The 13,762-nt window shown below is 42.4% G+C and overlaps 1 protein-coding gene across 3 annotated transcripts in view; it reads right to left on the bottom strand.

Annotated features, from left to right (window-relative positions):
- TENM1 (teneurin transmembrane protein 1) overlaps positions 1-13,762 on the bottom strand; it is a 751,017-nt gene that overhangs the window by 38,279 nt on the left and 698,976 nt on the right. For all 3 annotated transcript variants that reach the window (XM_037015442.2, XM_037015435.2, XM_037015446.2), the window contains exons 26-27: positions 2,321-2,687; positions 378-888 (exon numbers count right to left, since the gene is read on the bottom strand). In XM_037015442.2, coding sequence (XP_036871337.1) covers positions 378-888; positions 2,321-2,687 — 878 coding nt within the window. The remainder of the gene's footprint in view (positions 1-377; positions 889-2,320; positions 2,688-13,762) is intronic.

The raw sequence follows: 13,762 nt of genomic DNA, 5'->3' as shown, positions 1-13,762 counted from the left end.
AAAAAATAGAGGAAGACTTGCAACAGAACTAGTTTCTTCATCATGTTTTTTAAATGAAATTTTACCTTGTTTTCCCAGCTATGCTGTCAATTTCTTGAGTACATGGGTTTCTACCTCATTCCTGTCTCCTGCAGTGCCACACTTGATTCTTCACTCGGTCTATGTTTTTATAATTATGCTTGGCAAAACTGCTCTGTAGAAATGGGTCTGAGCCCTAGGAGTTGGATACAATTCTCTCCTTGACTTTTTATTTTTTTGTTGTGGCTGTTAGGAGAAAATAGCATGCAACACCCAGCAATTACTCGGCCATTTTCCCACTATAACACAGTCTTAAATAAAAATCCTAACAAAGCCTGTGCTGAGAATGAGACACTTACTCATAAACGGTTGTCCATCCATTTTCATTACTTTTGGTAGCCAGAAGCCCCGTGTTTCCTGGATAGGTCATCAAGGCCAGATTATAGCCTTGGGCTGATACTCTTTTCAGGACCCCATTGCTGCTTATGGTCAGCCAGTACACCTGCCCGCCAGGCACCACCAGCCAAAGGGGTGTCCCACCTGCATCCCGGCGAATGTGCACAGAATTGCCATTGCTGCTGGTAATTGCGCCCAAGTCACCCTCAGCATTGTAGGTGAAATTATACACATAGTCCCTTGTTATCAAGTTCAAGGTGTGCAGGTGGGTTCCATTGACGGTGAACTGGTAGATTTCCTGATCAGCAGGCGAAGCAATCTCATAAAGGTTCATGTCATTCAGGTGGGCTTGGTTTCTGCTAATGGTACGGATGCGAACATTCCCAAGATCTGCCACATAAAGAGTACCATCAGGCGACACTGCTAAGGAGGAAGGAGCTTTCATCTTTGCGTCTTTAGCATAGCCACCATCACCTGTGGGGAAAAGACCTCGATTTGAGTAACTGTCACCACAAGCATTTATAGGAACACACCATATACGGGATTCACTGTTCATCAAGAAGCATTTTAAAGGAAATAATCAGTGACGCAACATTTTCTGCATGGCCCCCCCTTGACAAATTTGAAGCTTATTATAAAGTCTTGAGTCAGTACCCCTGAAGATGAGCAGTAAGATGCAGTTGTCTCAGTTCATAGAAATTTTGTGAAATCCTCAATCCTGCTGTTCAGTATCTGTTGTGTTGCAAGATGGAAAACCAGCAAATAATGACAGCCACAGAAACTTTGGCTGGAAGTCCATGAGACTTATTTATGCCTCTTAGTGCTTGTAGGATCTACCTCAGGACTTTCCAATCCTACTGTGCCTAGAGGACTTTTCTTCGGTGAAGTCCCATTGTCACATTGTCAGAGTACACTAAGCCTGTAAGTGCACAATGATTCAGAACATCAAATTTGACAACTGGAATAAACATTAGATTTGCCTTGAATGAAAGATATAAATTAGCAAAATACCTATAAAACTAATTGTCCAGGAAAACATTGGAAATGTTGATCATAAGTCCTATCGACTAAGTTGCTCACTCTTGACTTTTCTGGCCCAAACAAAGGCAAAGGTTAAGAGAGAGAACCATCTGAGCCTGGATGAGCAGTTTAATAGGGCTGCATGGAGCATGGTGGATTTCCACATCCCAGCAGTAAATGTATGTACTGACATTTAGAGGACAGCCTCCTATCTGGAATATCCACTCCATGTTTTGGGGAAAAGGCTCTTTTTTTTAAAAAAAATTTCATTTGTAAGTAAAGGGCACTGCTGGTTATAGAGAAAGGTTTGGATTTTTTTAAAACAATGTAAGTGGCAGAGTAATGTTCTGAGAACTTTCCATTGTGGGATTTAAGTTTGCCCATGTATCCCCAAAGCAGTCTACCCTTGTCCCTTGAGTTTCAAATAGCACACACTGTTGATCTAGAAGCCAGTCACTTAGAAGAAGTAATTTTTTCCTTCAGTAAATCAGTGAATGCAGGTTTTACCTAGTTTCTCTTTCTTCAAAGTATAAATGATGTCATGATTTTATGTTTGTACAGTGATCTTAACTTCCTAGAGTATCATCTTTATTATACCAGTTGATCATCAATCCAGCAATGTGATATAACTGAGACCAGTGATTTCTCTGGCAGATGAAGTAAGCAAGTCATGAAGAGGTTTTGTGGCTTTCCTAGGGCCACCCAGTGAGTCAGCTGCAGACTAACAGGCAGATTCTATGCTGTGTGACCCCAGCTCATTGCTTTTTCCACTTGCTCACTGCAATGTTCACGAGTAACAATTTTTGCTTTCCTTTTGCCTTTTCTGATGCACGTTTTTCTTTTGAAAACAGAGAGGGTGACTGGTGAATTGCCAAAAAGGTCATACCTGAGAAGCAGTCACAGTTGGGATCAATTTTGCAGTCACAGTCAGTGGGGGCACCAGCTATGATGGAGATCTCGCCATTGGTGGTAACTTGCTGAATGCGGTTTACTTTCCTCTCGTCTGTTTCAGCTATGAAGAGTAACCCGCTGTGGGAGATGCTGATGGCCCTAGCTGACTCCAAAGTGGAGTGAATTGCCACCTTGCTGACCAAGAAGTGATCGATGCCTGGCACTTGGCAGTGAATGGGGCGCCCTGCAATGATCCGCACGCGCCTGTTCTCAGAAATTTGCAGCACAATGTTGTTATCCAAGACATACAATGAATTGTCCATGGGATTGACTGCAAGGTCTGTTGGCCACTCTAATCGCACCTGCAAAAAGAACAGAACACACACCATTAGGTTGCAATGTCTTTTCAGGGCAGTTTTGCCTTAAAAGAAAAATTGGCTGATTGGTTCCCCATCTCATGAATGTCAGCAATGTTTGGTGTTTTCAGGCAAAGCTGGGGGAGGATGGTTGATCAAATGTTCTGGTAAACATATTATCATTCATACCATTTCAGTATAGTGTAAATTTGTTTTTAATAATTCCAGAAGGATCTTCTAGAGCAGTGCTTTTCAGTGTGTGGTCTCTGGACTACAGCAACAACATTTGCTGGGAACTCGTTAGAAATGCAAATTCTCAGGCCCCAACCTAGATCTATGGAATCAGAAACTCTGGGGATGGAGTGTCCCAGCCATCTGTGTTTTAACAAGCCTTTCATGTGATTCTGATGCGTATTAAAGTTTGAGGACTGCTGCTCTAGGGCTTCTATGTCAGTATGATAGGCAAATCTCTCTTGCTGTTCTATAGATGCATGGAAAAACAAAGTCATAGAGGCTTCTGGAAAAGAGTGCCAGAGAAACTAGATTTTACTCTAACACCAACCTTTTGGCATAGGACCTTCTATTAGCAGAGACCTAGCATCCATCTTGTGGAATGCTCAGGGGCAATTCACCAGCTGGTGATTTGGAATCCTAAGTTGTAATGTACTGCCATTTAGTTTGACCTGGTTCCCTCCATATCTCCCTTTTCTCAATAAAGAAACAGATTGATTTGTTCTTTCATTGAATGTTTGTTGAGTACATTCTCTGGGCTAAGCCTTGTGCTAGGCTTTGGGGATTCAAAAAATTTCTATGACACAGCCTCAGCCCTCAGATGACTCATGGTCTAGCAGAGCCCTTGGAGGAAGCATTAGACAATTACTCTCCATATTATGAGAAAGAGGTTGCAGAGAGGGTCTGAGGGCACTGCACTCAGACTAGGAGTCAGGAGGAAGGGTTTTCCAAGAGAAAGTAGTACCTCAGCAAGGCCTCAAATGACCAGTAAGAGAGGAATGGGGTGAAAATGAGATGGGCAGGGAAACAGAGTTGAAGGCAATCCAGGTAGAAGGAATAGCTTGGCTGAAGGTCCAGAAATTAGAGACAGTATGGCCCACCCAAGTTATACGAAACAATTCTGTAAGGCTACTACAGGCTGAGTGTATGGGAGTGGTGAGTAATGAGAATCAGGAGGTAGACAGTGGCTGGGTATTATGGACTGAACTGTCTCTCCCCTAAAGTCATATGTTGAAGTCCTCACCCCTAATATGACTGTATTTGGCAATAGGGCCTTTAAAGAAGTAACTAAGGTTAAATGAAGTCATAAGGGTCGGGCTCTAATCCAACAGGACTAATGTCCTGATAAGAAGAGGAAGAGACACCAAGAATGTGTATGCACAGAGAAAAAGGCCATGTGAAGACACAGTGTGAGGGTGGCCATCTGCAAGCCAAGGAAAGAGGCCTCAGGAGAAACTAATTCTCCAACACCTTGCTCTTGAACTTCTCGCCACCAGAACTGTGCAAAAATACATTTCTCTTGTTAAAGCTACCAAGCCTGTAGTATTGTGTTATGGGAGCCTTAGTTGACTAAAACATCAGGTAGTGGAGGGTTCTACATGTCCAGCTTTACTCTGATGGTTGTGGGAAACCACTGAAGGTCTTTAAGTAGGGGTGTGACGTAGTCATATTTGGGTCCACAGGGATCACACTGGCTGCTATTGAGGCAGGCTGATAGGAGGCTCCTGGAGTGGCCCAGGCAAGGGAAGATGGTAGCATGAATTACAATAGTAACAGTGAGGATGGAGAGAAGTAGATGGATTTGAGACACGTGAAGGAGCTAGAGGCAAAAGGACTGGTGTGTGTGTGTATGTGTGTGTGTGTCTGGTGTAGCTTATGCCAAGTGTTGTGTTAGGCACTGGGGACACACAGGCCAACCAAACATGGCTCCACTCTACTTCCTTTCTGGACATGGGTGTTAGCCCAATGCCTGCCTTGACATTTCTTGATAGCTGCTATTTATCACTGGGCCCTTCTTAGATGACTGTGTTACATGCACCCTCCACCCCACCACTCATTTATTCTGTACTTCACTTCTCTTCTCTTAGGCTAGACAAGGACAGAAAACCCTGTCCCCTTCCTGGGGGGACATTACAAAATAGTCACATTTATGGAGTTAGTCTTCTTTTGCCTCGAGGAAAGCCCAAGGAAAGATTTGTTTTTCTCATTGAATCTGAAAGCCTGAGAACAAGACGCAGACTCTTGCTGCACTGGGAGGCCCACTCTTCCTTAGCTGAAAGAGGCTTTACACTCAGTCAGTAACGAAGTGGACAAAGGCAAGTCTGAGATAAGGCCTTCCCTCAACTTCTGTCTCTAAATGGAAGGTAAATGGAAATGCTGTAAAGACAAAGGTTGTCTTTGACCCCACCTCTTGTACCACTTGGGGCTCCTTGCCCTGTCTCTGAGTGTCTCTTCCAGACACCTGGCCACCTCATTCTGTCCCCATGTCTCCATGTGCCCTCAGCCTCCACACAGGCTGGCCTTCTCTGGTCAGTACCATATGCCTCTGGGCAGCTAGGAATTTGAATGCTAATGGAGTGTAAAGCTGAGCTTGTGTTATGCATGTTCTACAGAGCCTTTCAGACTGAGGCCATTGGATGAACATTAAACACCAGAGCAGTTTGCTGTGATGTGTTCCCCAGCACGTCCGTCTGAGGCTCTGCATGTCATGGCCTGCCACCAGGAGGGTGAGCGAGCACATGCTGTGGCAGTGGCGCCACTCCTCCACCACCATGTGCCCCCACTTCGGACCTCTGCTCACATGATTGCGCTTCTACAGAAGCTGTGTGTGTCCTGGTCCTGTGCTGCATGGTCCCCCCGGAAATAATCTGTGGCTGGCTGAGGAAGAGGAAATGAATTTATTACAGTACAAATGCCTATTTTGATCAAGTCTGATGTCAGTGACCCAGAAAAAATAAAGCTGGCAGAAATGACGTTCTAATTATCCCCACTGTGAGAGCTGGGGCCAGGGCAGAGGCCTGGGGTGGCACACACCTGGCAAGAGTCAGGGAAGGACATGTTTGGGGCTCTCTTCTCTGCTGCCAAGGCTGCCTCTGAGATAAAGGCTGGTAGTTGGAAGATAAGCCATTAAATTCTCCAACTCACCCAAACTGATTTACGTGACTAGTGTTGGCGGCACGTTTATTAGATTTAATATTGCCTCCAAAATAAACCAGCTATTGTGTCTGTTTGTTTTCTTTTCCATCAAATAAGTCACCCTCGGGCAGTTTCCTTGACTCAAGTGGCCTTTGTGCTTCTGAGACACTTTCCGCACTAGCTATGCAGAGGCCCTTTCATTCCCATTTGATTTGGCCGGGCAGCTTGTCTGGGAAATCTGTGCGGATGAAACATGGGTGGCTACTTAGCAGTCTAGGGTCTGCCGTTTCAGAAACGGGGCCTTCTCACCACTCTTAGGTTGTCAGTTCCTTTTAGATCCTTCTCAGGTTAAATACTTCCATTTCCAGGTAATTTTTCCAGGAACTGGTTCTGTAGACCCACACACTAGAAACACTATATTCATTACCAAGGCATTCATTCCCATAACACACAATCTAATGTAAGGAATGGAGCATTTGAGTTGATTCTGGCAGTCAGAATTGACATCCACTGGTTGCAGAGAGGACCCAGAATTATATGCTACTGAGGTGGAGCTAAGGTTAACCCCTGAGGGCTTATGCCATGTGTCCAAGTGGATTCTGGGGGAAAATAAACATTTCTTTTTGGAGCAAAAAGAGATGTAAGAGCAACTGTGAAACTCTGGAATCTCTGTCCAGTGACTGGGCCTACAGGCAAACCATTTGGCCTAATTTGTGATTGTTGCCCTGCTTTGTAAAAATACATTAATTTGTTGGAAATGTCAAAATAAATTTATGCTAAACTGGCATGAAAGGTCACTGGTGTAGCTGCCAGGTGATGGAATGGGCTGATCTCCCAACAACCTTCCTTGAGAAATAACACTGAGCAGACAGGAGCTCTTGGTCGGATGTCGAGCTTTGACAGCACTGTCTTCCTCTGCTAATCAAAAATTTGCCTTGAAAGGACTTGACTCTCAGGCCAGCCAGTCCCATGGTAGGTTTCAAGACCCAGCTACTTTTGACCTAAGTAGCAGTTTATAAAGCAGCAGAATCCTATAGGGGAAAATCCATGTGTAAAAGCAACATCTAAAGATGAGCCCTTGATTCGACTAAACTAGAAAATTCCTCTTAATCCCACATTGTAGACATAGTTTGTATGCTTGAGTTTTTCTAAGACTTTGAAAACCGGATCCTTTCTGTACTAGGGTGAAACCCTAGGCAAATGAGGTATCCTCTGTTAGTCTCTGTGAGTCATCTGTAACAAGGAAAATAAGCTAAAGATAGTCTATCTGCCTTTTAGGGTTATTGCATGCCTTAAATGAGACAGAGATATAAGGTACTAGGCCAGTGCCTAGACATAGTAAGGGGTGGTAAGTGAATTAATATTAATAATGGTTTCAAAGTCATAGACCTTTAGAGCTAGAAGGAATCTAGTCCAGTTCCCATTCAAAGTAGTTCTCTTTCATCTCTGTTTCCCAGACTTCAGTTGTTCATATAACATCTCCATGAACTTTGCCTTACCTGTATACCACTTGCACTGCTGTTGACTTAATATTTTTCTTTCACTTGACCTACTTTTAAAATGCAAATAGGTGTAGCCCCTTCCTTTGAACTGATCCCAATCAATAACATCTATAAAATTATAGGCCCACTCATCTGAGTCTTTAATAAAAGTAACTACCGCTTATTGAATTCTTCTGGGTGTTTGGCTCTTTAGTCAGATTATTATTTTATATGCTTAGGGCAATCATTTGAGAAAGAAATTCTTAATATACCCATTTTCAGATGTGTGTTCTTAGCCCCCATGCCATCTGATTCCTCATCGAGAAGAGTGGATGTCTTTTCCCACTCTCCTCACCAAGTCTGGCCTCCCCTTTACCTCAGTCGAATCACCCTACAGGTGGTGCTCTTTGGCTCAGAAGGTCAAAGCTCATTTGGAGTTGAGTGATTAATTTTTCTGTTATCTTTCAGTTCAATGCTTTGTGTGTGCCTACTCTGTGCCAGGCCCTGTTATAAAGGTAAATAAGATACCTCTCTGCCCCTGATTGGTTCACAGTCATGTGGGGAAAGGCCTATAGAAATAGACCATTTCAATATAATGTGGTCAAGTGCCATGATGATCAACATATACCCGAGGTGACAGGGGAACACAGAGGAGAGAATCTGAGGCAATACAGGCATACCTTGTTTTATTTGCTTTCACAGATACTGCATTTTCTCACAAATTGGTTTGTGGCAACCCTGCATCGAGCAAGTCTATTGGCACCATTTTACCAACAGCATTTGCTTACTTCATGTGTCTGTCACATTTTGGTAACTCTCAATATTTCAAGCTTTTTCATTATTATATCATGATGATCTGTGATTTCTACTCACTGAAAGCTCAGATGATGGTTGACTTTTTTAGCAATAACATATTTTTAATTAAGTAATTGCTTTTTAGACAGTGCTATTTCACACTTAGACTATAGTAGAGTGTAAACATAACTTTTATATGCACTGGGAAACCAAAAAAATTCATATGACCCACTTTATTGGGATATTTGCTTTATTGCTGTGGTCTGGAACTGAACCCATGATGTCTCTGAGGTCTGCCTGCATGCCTACCAGAGAAATGTGAAAGTAATTTTGAAAGATGAAGCAATAGTAATGAGAAGCAGCAAGGTGGGAAGAGGGAGGGACCTATGTACAGCTTGCGATTACTAGAGCATAGGGCAGGAACAGGGAAGCTAGTAGTGGTAAAGGAAGCTTAAATGTTTGCCAAGGACTGGGCTTAAGTTTCTCCACTGAGGCACTTGTTGTCACTTGGGGCCAGATAATTCTTTGTCCTGGGGGCATCCTGTGCATAGTAAGATGTTTAGCAGCGATTCTGGCTCTTTGTTCCCTAGATGCCAGTAGCGCTTCCCTCCCAAGTGTGACAGCCAAACATGTCATGCAATATTGCCATATGTTCCCTGAGGGTCAAAACTGTCCCTTCGTGGGAACCATGGGAGTAAGTCTTGGAGGGCTGAGTATGTTAAGGACTTAAGAATTCAAATGTGGGTGTTGAGGAGTCATTGAAGATCTTTAAAGTTGGGGGCTGACATAGTCAGATTTGTATTTTTAGAAGGATCACTTAGGCTGCAGTTTGAAGGGTTGGATGGATGCAAGGAGTCTAGACTAATGCAGGAGAACCAATGCGGAGGCCAACTAGTCACCAGTATATTCATGCATTAATATAGCCTTCTGTCCACCCATCTGACAAGTATCTGAGGGCTGATCCAGACACAGAGACCCTGCCTTCATGGTGCTTAGAGTCTGAAACACTGCTTCTCATGATTTTTTTTTTTTTGATTTACAAAGCCCTTTGAGGATCTGTTGAAAGCTAGGTACTCTTTCCCTAGGAAAAGTCTCAAATGTAGTAGAAGGAGGTGGTTAGGAGCTCAGGCTCCAGAGGTTCAAAATTCTGTCTGTTATTTGCTAGCTCTGTGACCTTGGAGGAAATCAGTTAATTCCTCTGAGCCTCAGTTTCCTCATTTAGAAATTGGGCATAGTAATAATATCTTCTTAAAAATTTATGAGGGAATTATATGGGAAAAAAATCTACGTAAAGCACACAGCACAGTGCCTGGTCCACAGAAAGCGCTCTGTAAAGGCTAGCAATTTTTTTTTAATGGAACATGCTTGTATTTCTTCTGGACGTTGATTATGACACTGTTCTCTCCCTTGGCTGTCTCAGGGACTCTTAAGTACAATCATATGCTCATGCTCTTTCCAGGTCTCCCTTCCTCTGTGTCACCAGCCATTCCCTCCTTGTTCATCTAGTCCATTCCTTGAGAATCCTAAGCTACGTGAACTCCAAGCAGTATTTGGCTTTCTAGTGGGATATATCATTTCACATCCATTTGTCAGCCAATTTCATGGCTAATATTTTAGCTTATTGTTTGGATTCCCCACTGTTATTTGTAACACTACTGTTGGTACAAATCCAATCGCAAAACATGCTATTTTAATTATTTCCTTTCTTCTGCCAATTAATGTGTATTTGTCCCACTTTAGGCACTATGTTAAGCACTAGGGAGTCAGCTCTAACCAAGATAGACTAGATCCGGCCCTCACAGAGGTTACAGTCTTTTGCTGACATTTTCTTTATTTTCCAGTATGTGCAAGGGGTTGCCAACAGTAGATTATTTCTGTTCCATTCCACCCATTTTAAGAAATTAGCTTTCATGGAAGAACCTCAAAAACATATCATGACTACTACAGTATTTCACAATTGCCACCAAGTGCTAGTAACTTCTTTTCCCAAAGGTCACCTGTGCTGAAGAAACCAGTTGTTTCCCAAAAGGCCTGTCTCCCCATCCCGAACATGACATTTATAATCTCTCTCTTTTACATTTCCAGCCTTATGGCTCATATGAAAAATGACTCTGTTTGATTTTTTATCTCTGAGGCCTCTTCAGGAGGAATTTCCAGGAAGTATATGATTATCTCTTCTGTAGTACGGCAGCCCTGGGGAAGATACAGTGACGAGACTGAAGCCAGGTGTTCTGCCAGCTCCACGTTAGATTTTCCCATGCTTCTGAAAGCTGACAACTCCAGGTTGTTAGCACCACTTTTTGTCAGTTTCCAAAAGGCCTTCTCATTTCTTGACACTGATATTCTCTGAGCTTCTTCAAATTTATAAAAGAGGGAAAAAGCCACCTGGACAAACTTTGGTTTTGTGCAGTTGGGAAGCATGATGACACCTTTGAGAGCGATGGCCTCTATTGATCTTGCTTTTAAAAAGTAGAAATTATATAGAAGATGAAATATGCCAGGATTACATAGACTTGTCAACTGGCAAATTATTTCCCATTATCTCAGGTCCACACTCTTGTGTTCTTTTGCATAATGGCTGGGGAGTTGGAGGAACTTCTCAACCTCTGGTCCAATGCATCAGCATGGTCTGTGTTCATGACTGCCCAGTCAGAAGAACAGACACCAAAGTCACATTATTTATTGCAGATGAATAGCCAGGGTCAATCTAATCCAGAGCTATAATTGGACTGATCTTAGAATCATTCTCCTGCAGAGCCTACAGGTTACGTTGCCTCTACCGTGATGTTCTTAAAACATTTTGGAAGTGGAGGAATAAAGCAAAGCAAAGCAAAGCGAAAAGTGAAACAAAATAAAAACAACCCAAGGGGTAGTCTTGGGGTATTTCATCTTCTAGTAATTTCCACTTTGCTGAGATGACTGTGGCAGAGACTACTAGTCATAGGCCTACCCTATCATCCATTCACTCTTGCCTCCTTTGTAGTAAATCCCCAGTTTTTCCATCTGGGCACACTTCCATCTAGAATAGAAGACAGTTCAGCCTTTTTTGCAATTATCTGTAGCCATGTGATGAAGTTCAAGGCAGGAAGACATGTGAGGAAGTGTAGAATCATCTGCACTTTTAAACTAATGTTTTGAAAGGCTGCTTAAGGACAGCTGGACCAACTGGAAGGAGCCTCTTTTTGCCCTTCCTTCTTTCTGCAATATGAATATAATGATAAGAATTGTAGCAGACATCTTAGACTATGAGATGGCCATGAAAACGCCAGCTGTGTGCTAGGATGGCAGGGTACAAATACCAGGAGCCTGGGTCCCAGACGACCTCATAGAGCTGTTATCCCAGTCCTGGACCAGACATCTAGCATGGCTGTTCACATGCTTACATCATTTGTTTTGCCTCAGGGGGGACAGGGGTGGTTCCTTATTCTGAGCTGAATCTAATCACAATGAAGAAAATGTTCTGTTCAGAAGTTACTCTTAACTGGTGCTGCTGACTGCACCATTATGGTCAAACTGGTCTAATAAATTTCTAGTTTTATATCTCCGGATAGATCACTGGTGTTTGCAAAATTAAATTAAATTGAAATAAATTAATGTGTAAAAGTGACTGACACATGTGACAGAGCCCACTAGGGCAGCCCTTTGTTAAGAGAATGGCTAATTGCTTCAGCTTAGTGATTAACCTCAGCATCCTTGAATACCCAGTGCTCTCACTTCAGGTGCTTCAAGCTGCTCTTCCAGCTCTATGACTCATGCAGATTCAATGTTTCTCCATTATACTGCAAATACTTATTTGTCTGCCTAGGACATCTATTAGGTCTGTGAATCCTCGAAGGCAGGGAGGAGGTCTCATTCATTTTCATATTCCCAATATCTGGTATTATAGTTGGCAAATGTTTGTTGAGTAAAAACATTGGTGCCTCATTGTAACATTTTGAATCCATGAAAGCACTTAAAAAATTAAAAAATGCAAATAGGTTCTAAGAAAAACTATTTTTCATCAACATGTTTGAGTAAGTAAATCAGGTTTCCAGAGATCCACTGAGGTTAGTGGGAAGTGCCATATTATTTCCTCTTAAGGAGTGCATTTCACTGTCTCTACATACTTCAATTTTTCTGAAGTGAGGATGTGTCTTATAATCAATGTGTACATTTAATGGATCATATCTCCCCACCATCCAAAGTTACCAAATTTGATGGTATGTCTTATGATCCGTGATGTCTTAGAACTGAGGAAATATGGTATTCCCATTATGGTCCATGGACTTTGAGGATCCCTGAGACTCTTTCAAGGAAGTCCATGAGGTCAAAACTATTTTAAAAGTAATACTATTTGCCTTTTATACTTTCTCATGAGTGTGCAGTGGAGTTTTCCAGAGGGTTCTTGAGGCTGGTATATCTTGGTATTTAAAAACAATTCTCACTTTTAATCTCTAATAGGTAAATATTGACAGATAAAACCTGAATCTCTAATAAGGTAAATATTGATAGATAAACCCAAAGTACATAAAAGCTCTTTGAGGTCCCCAACAATTTTTAGGGGTGTAAAGGGGTTCTGACACCAAAAAGTTTAAGGATGTTTATTCTAGGGGGCAGAAACAGTGAATGAAGCCATTCTGTTACATAAGAGTTTCATTCAAGCTCATTAAGAAAAAAAGCATGTATCACTTCCAAGATGATTGCTGGAAGCCATAGGCTCTGTCCAAAAGCACAGTGACAGAGTAGCTGAAAATCTTGACTTCCTCCAGAGAGCCAAGGCCTGATGGGTGCTATATGAGTTTGTTCTTACAGGCTCCCTCGGAGCAATCAGCACGTACACACTCTCGCTGAATCTGCTGTGTAATTGCCACTACCTCATCTTAATAACAGGCATAATTGCTCTGAGTTTCCGTCGACCCTTTCTTGCATCTTCTCTCTGAAGCCTCAATTTTGGAAATGGCACTTGTGAATACACAGAATGTTTAACCACTTCCAGTTTTCAATTTACAGTCAAAGTCATCTATCAGCAGGAGATGAAGGCCCAGTGTGAAAACTACAGAATGTCCTTCAGACTCCACAGCTAATTTGTTTGTAAATTTGATTGTTATTGTAAGAAGAACATATTGTACAAGATGCTACTTGCCAATTGACTATTTGTATCTCCCTGAATCTTGGGTTTTATCATTAGAGTCAGAGAACTTAACCCTTTCGGCACTGCTGCAGGTTGGGCGAGGAACATGAAGATTTTGCTTTTTTTTCCTTTTGAGTCTCTATTTCAGTTTCATTTTATGTGTATTTATTAAATATCTCCTGTATACCCCTCACTGTGGGAGATACACATACAGAAGAGGAGACAACTAGAGAATAACTCAATGTAACATTAACTCAAACGTGAGGCCAGGTGAAGAGACCACAAAGTCTAAGTAAGGAGAGGCCCCCTGTCGGTTTTCATGCAGTGGGACGTGAGGCTCTTGTCCTCCTGAGAGCCCAGGCTCTGTCTGCATAGGAGCCAGGGACTTAGCACAAGTCCCTGGAATCATTCTGCAGAGATTTTCCTGCTGGGAAGTTGTAGAAACTTGTCTGTTGCAGGTTGTTAATATTATAGCATTGGCTCCACTGGCTAGACCAAGCTTCCAATTCCCTTTGGCACCTAAAGGAATTTATAGGCCAGCAGTATGA

Source organism: Manis javanica, chromosome X (genome assembly GCF_040802235.1).
Source record: "Manis javanica isolate MJ-LG chromosome X, MJ_LKY, whole genome shotgun sequence".
Lineage (NCBI taxonomy): Eukaryota > Metazoa > Chordata > Mammalia > Pholidota > Manidae > Manis > Manis javanica.
Note: the sequence above shows the minus strand (reverse complement) of the source record. Positions and strands in the feature narration are given on the sequence as shown.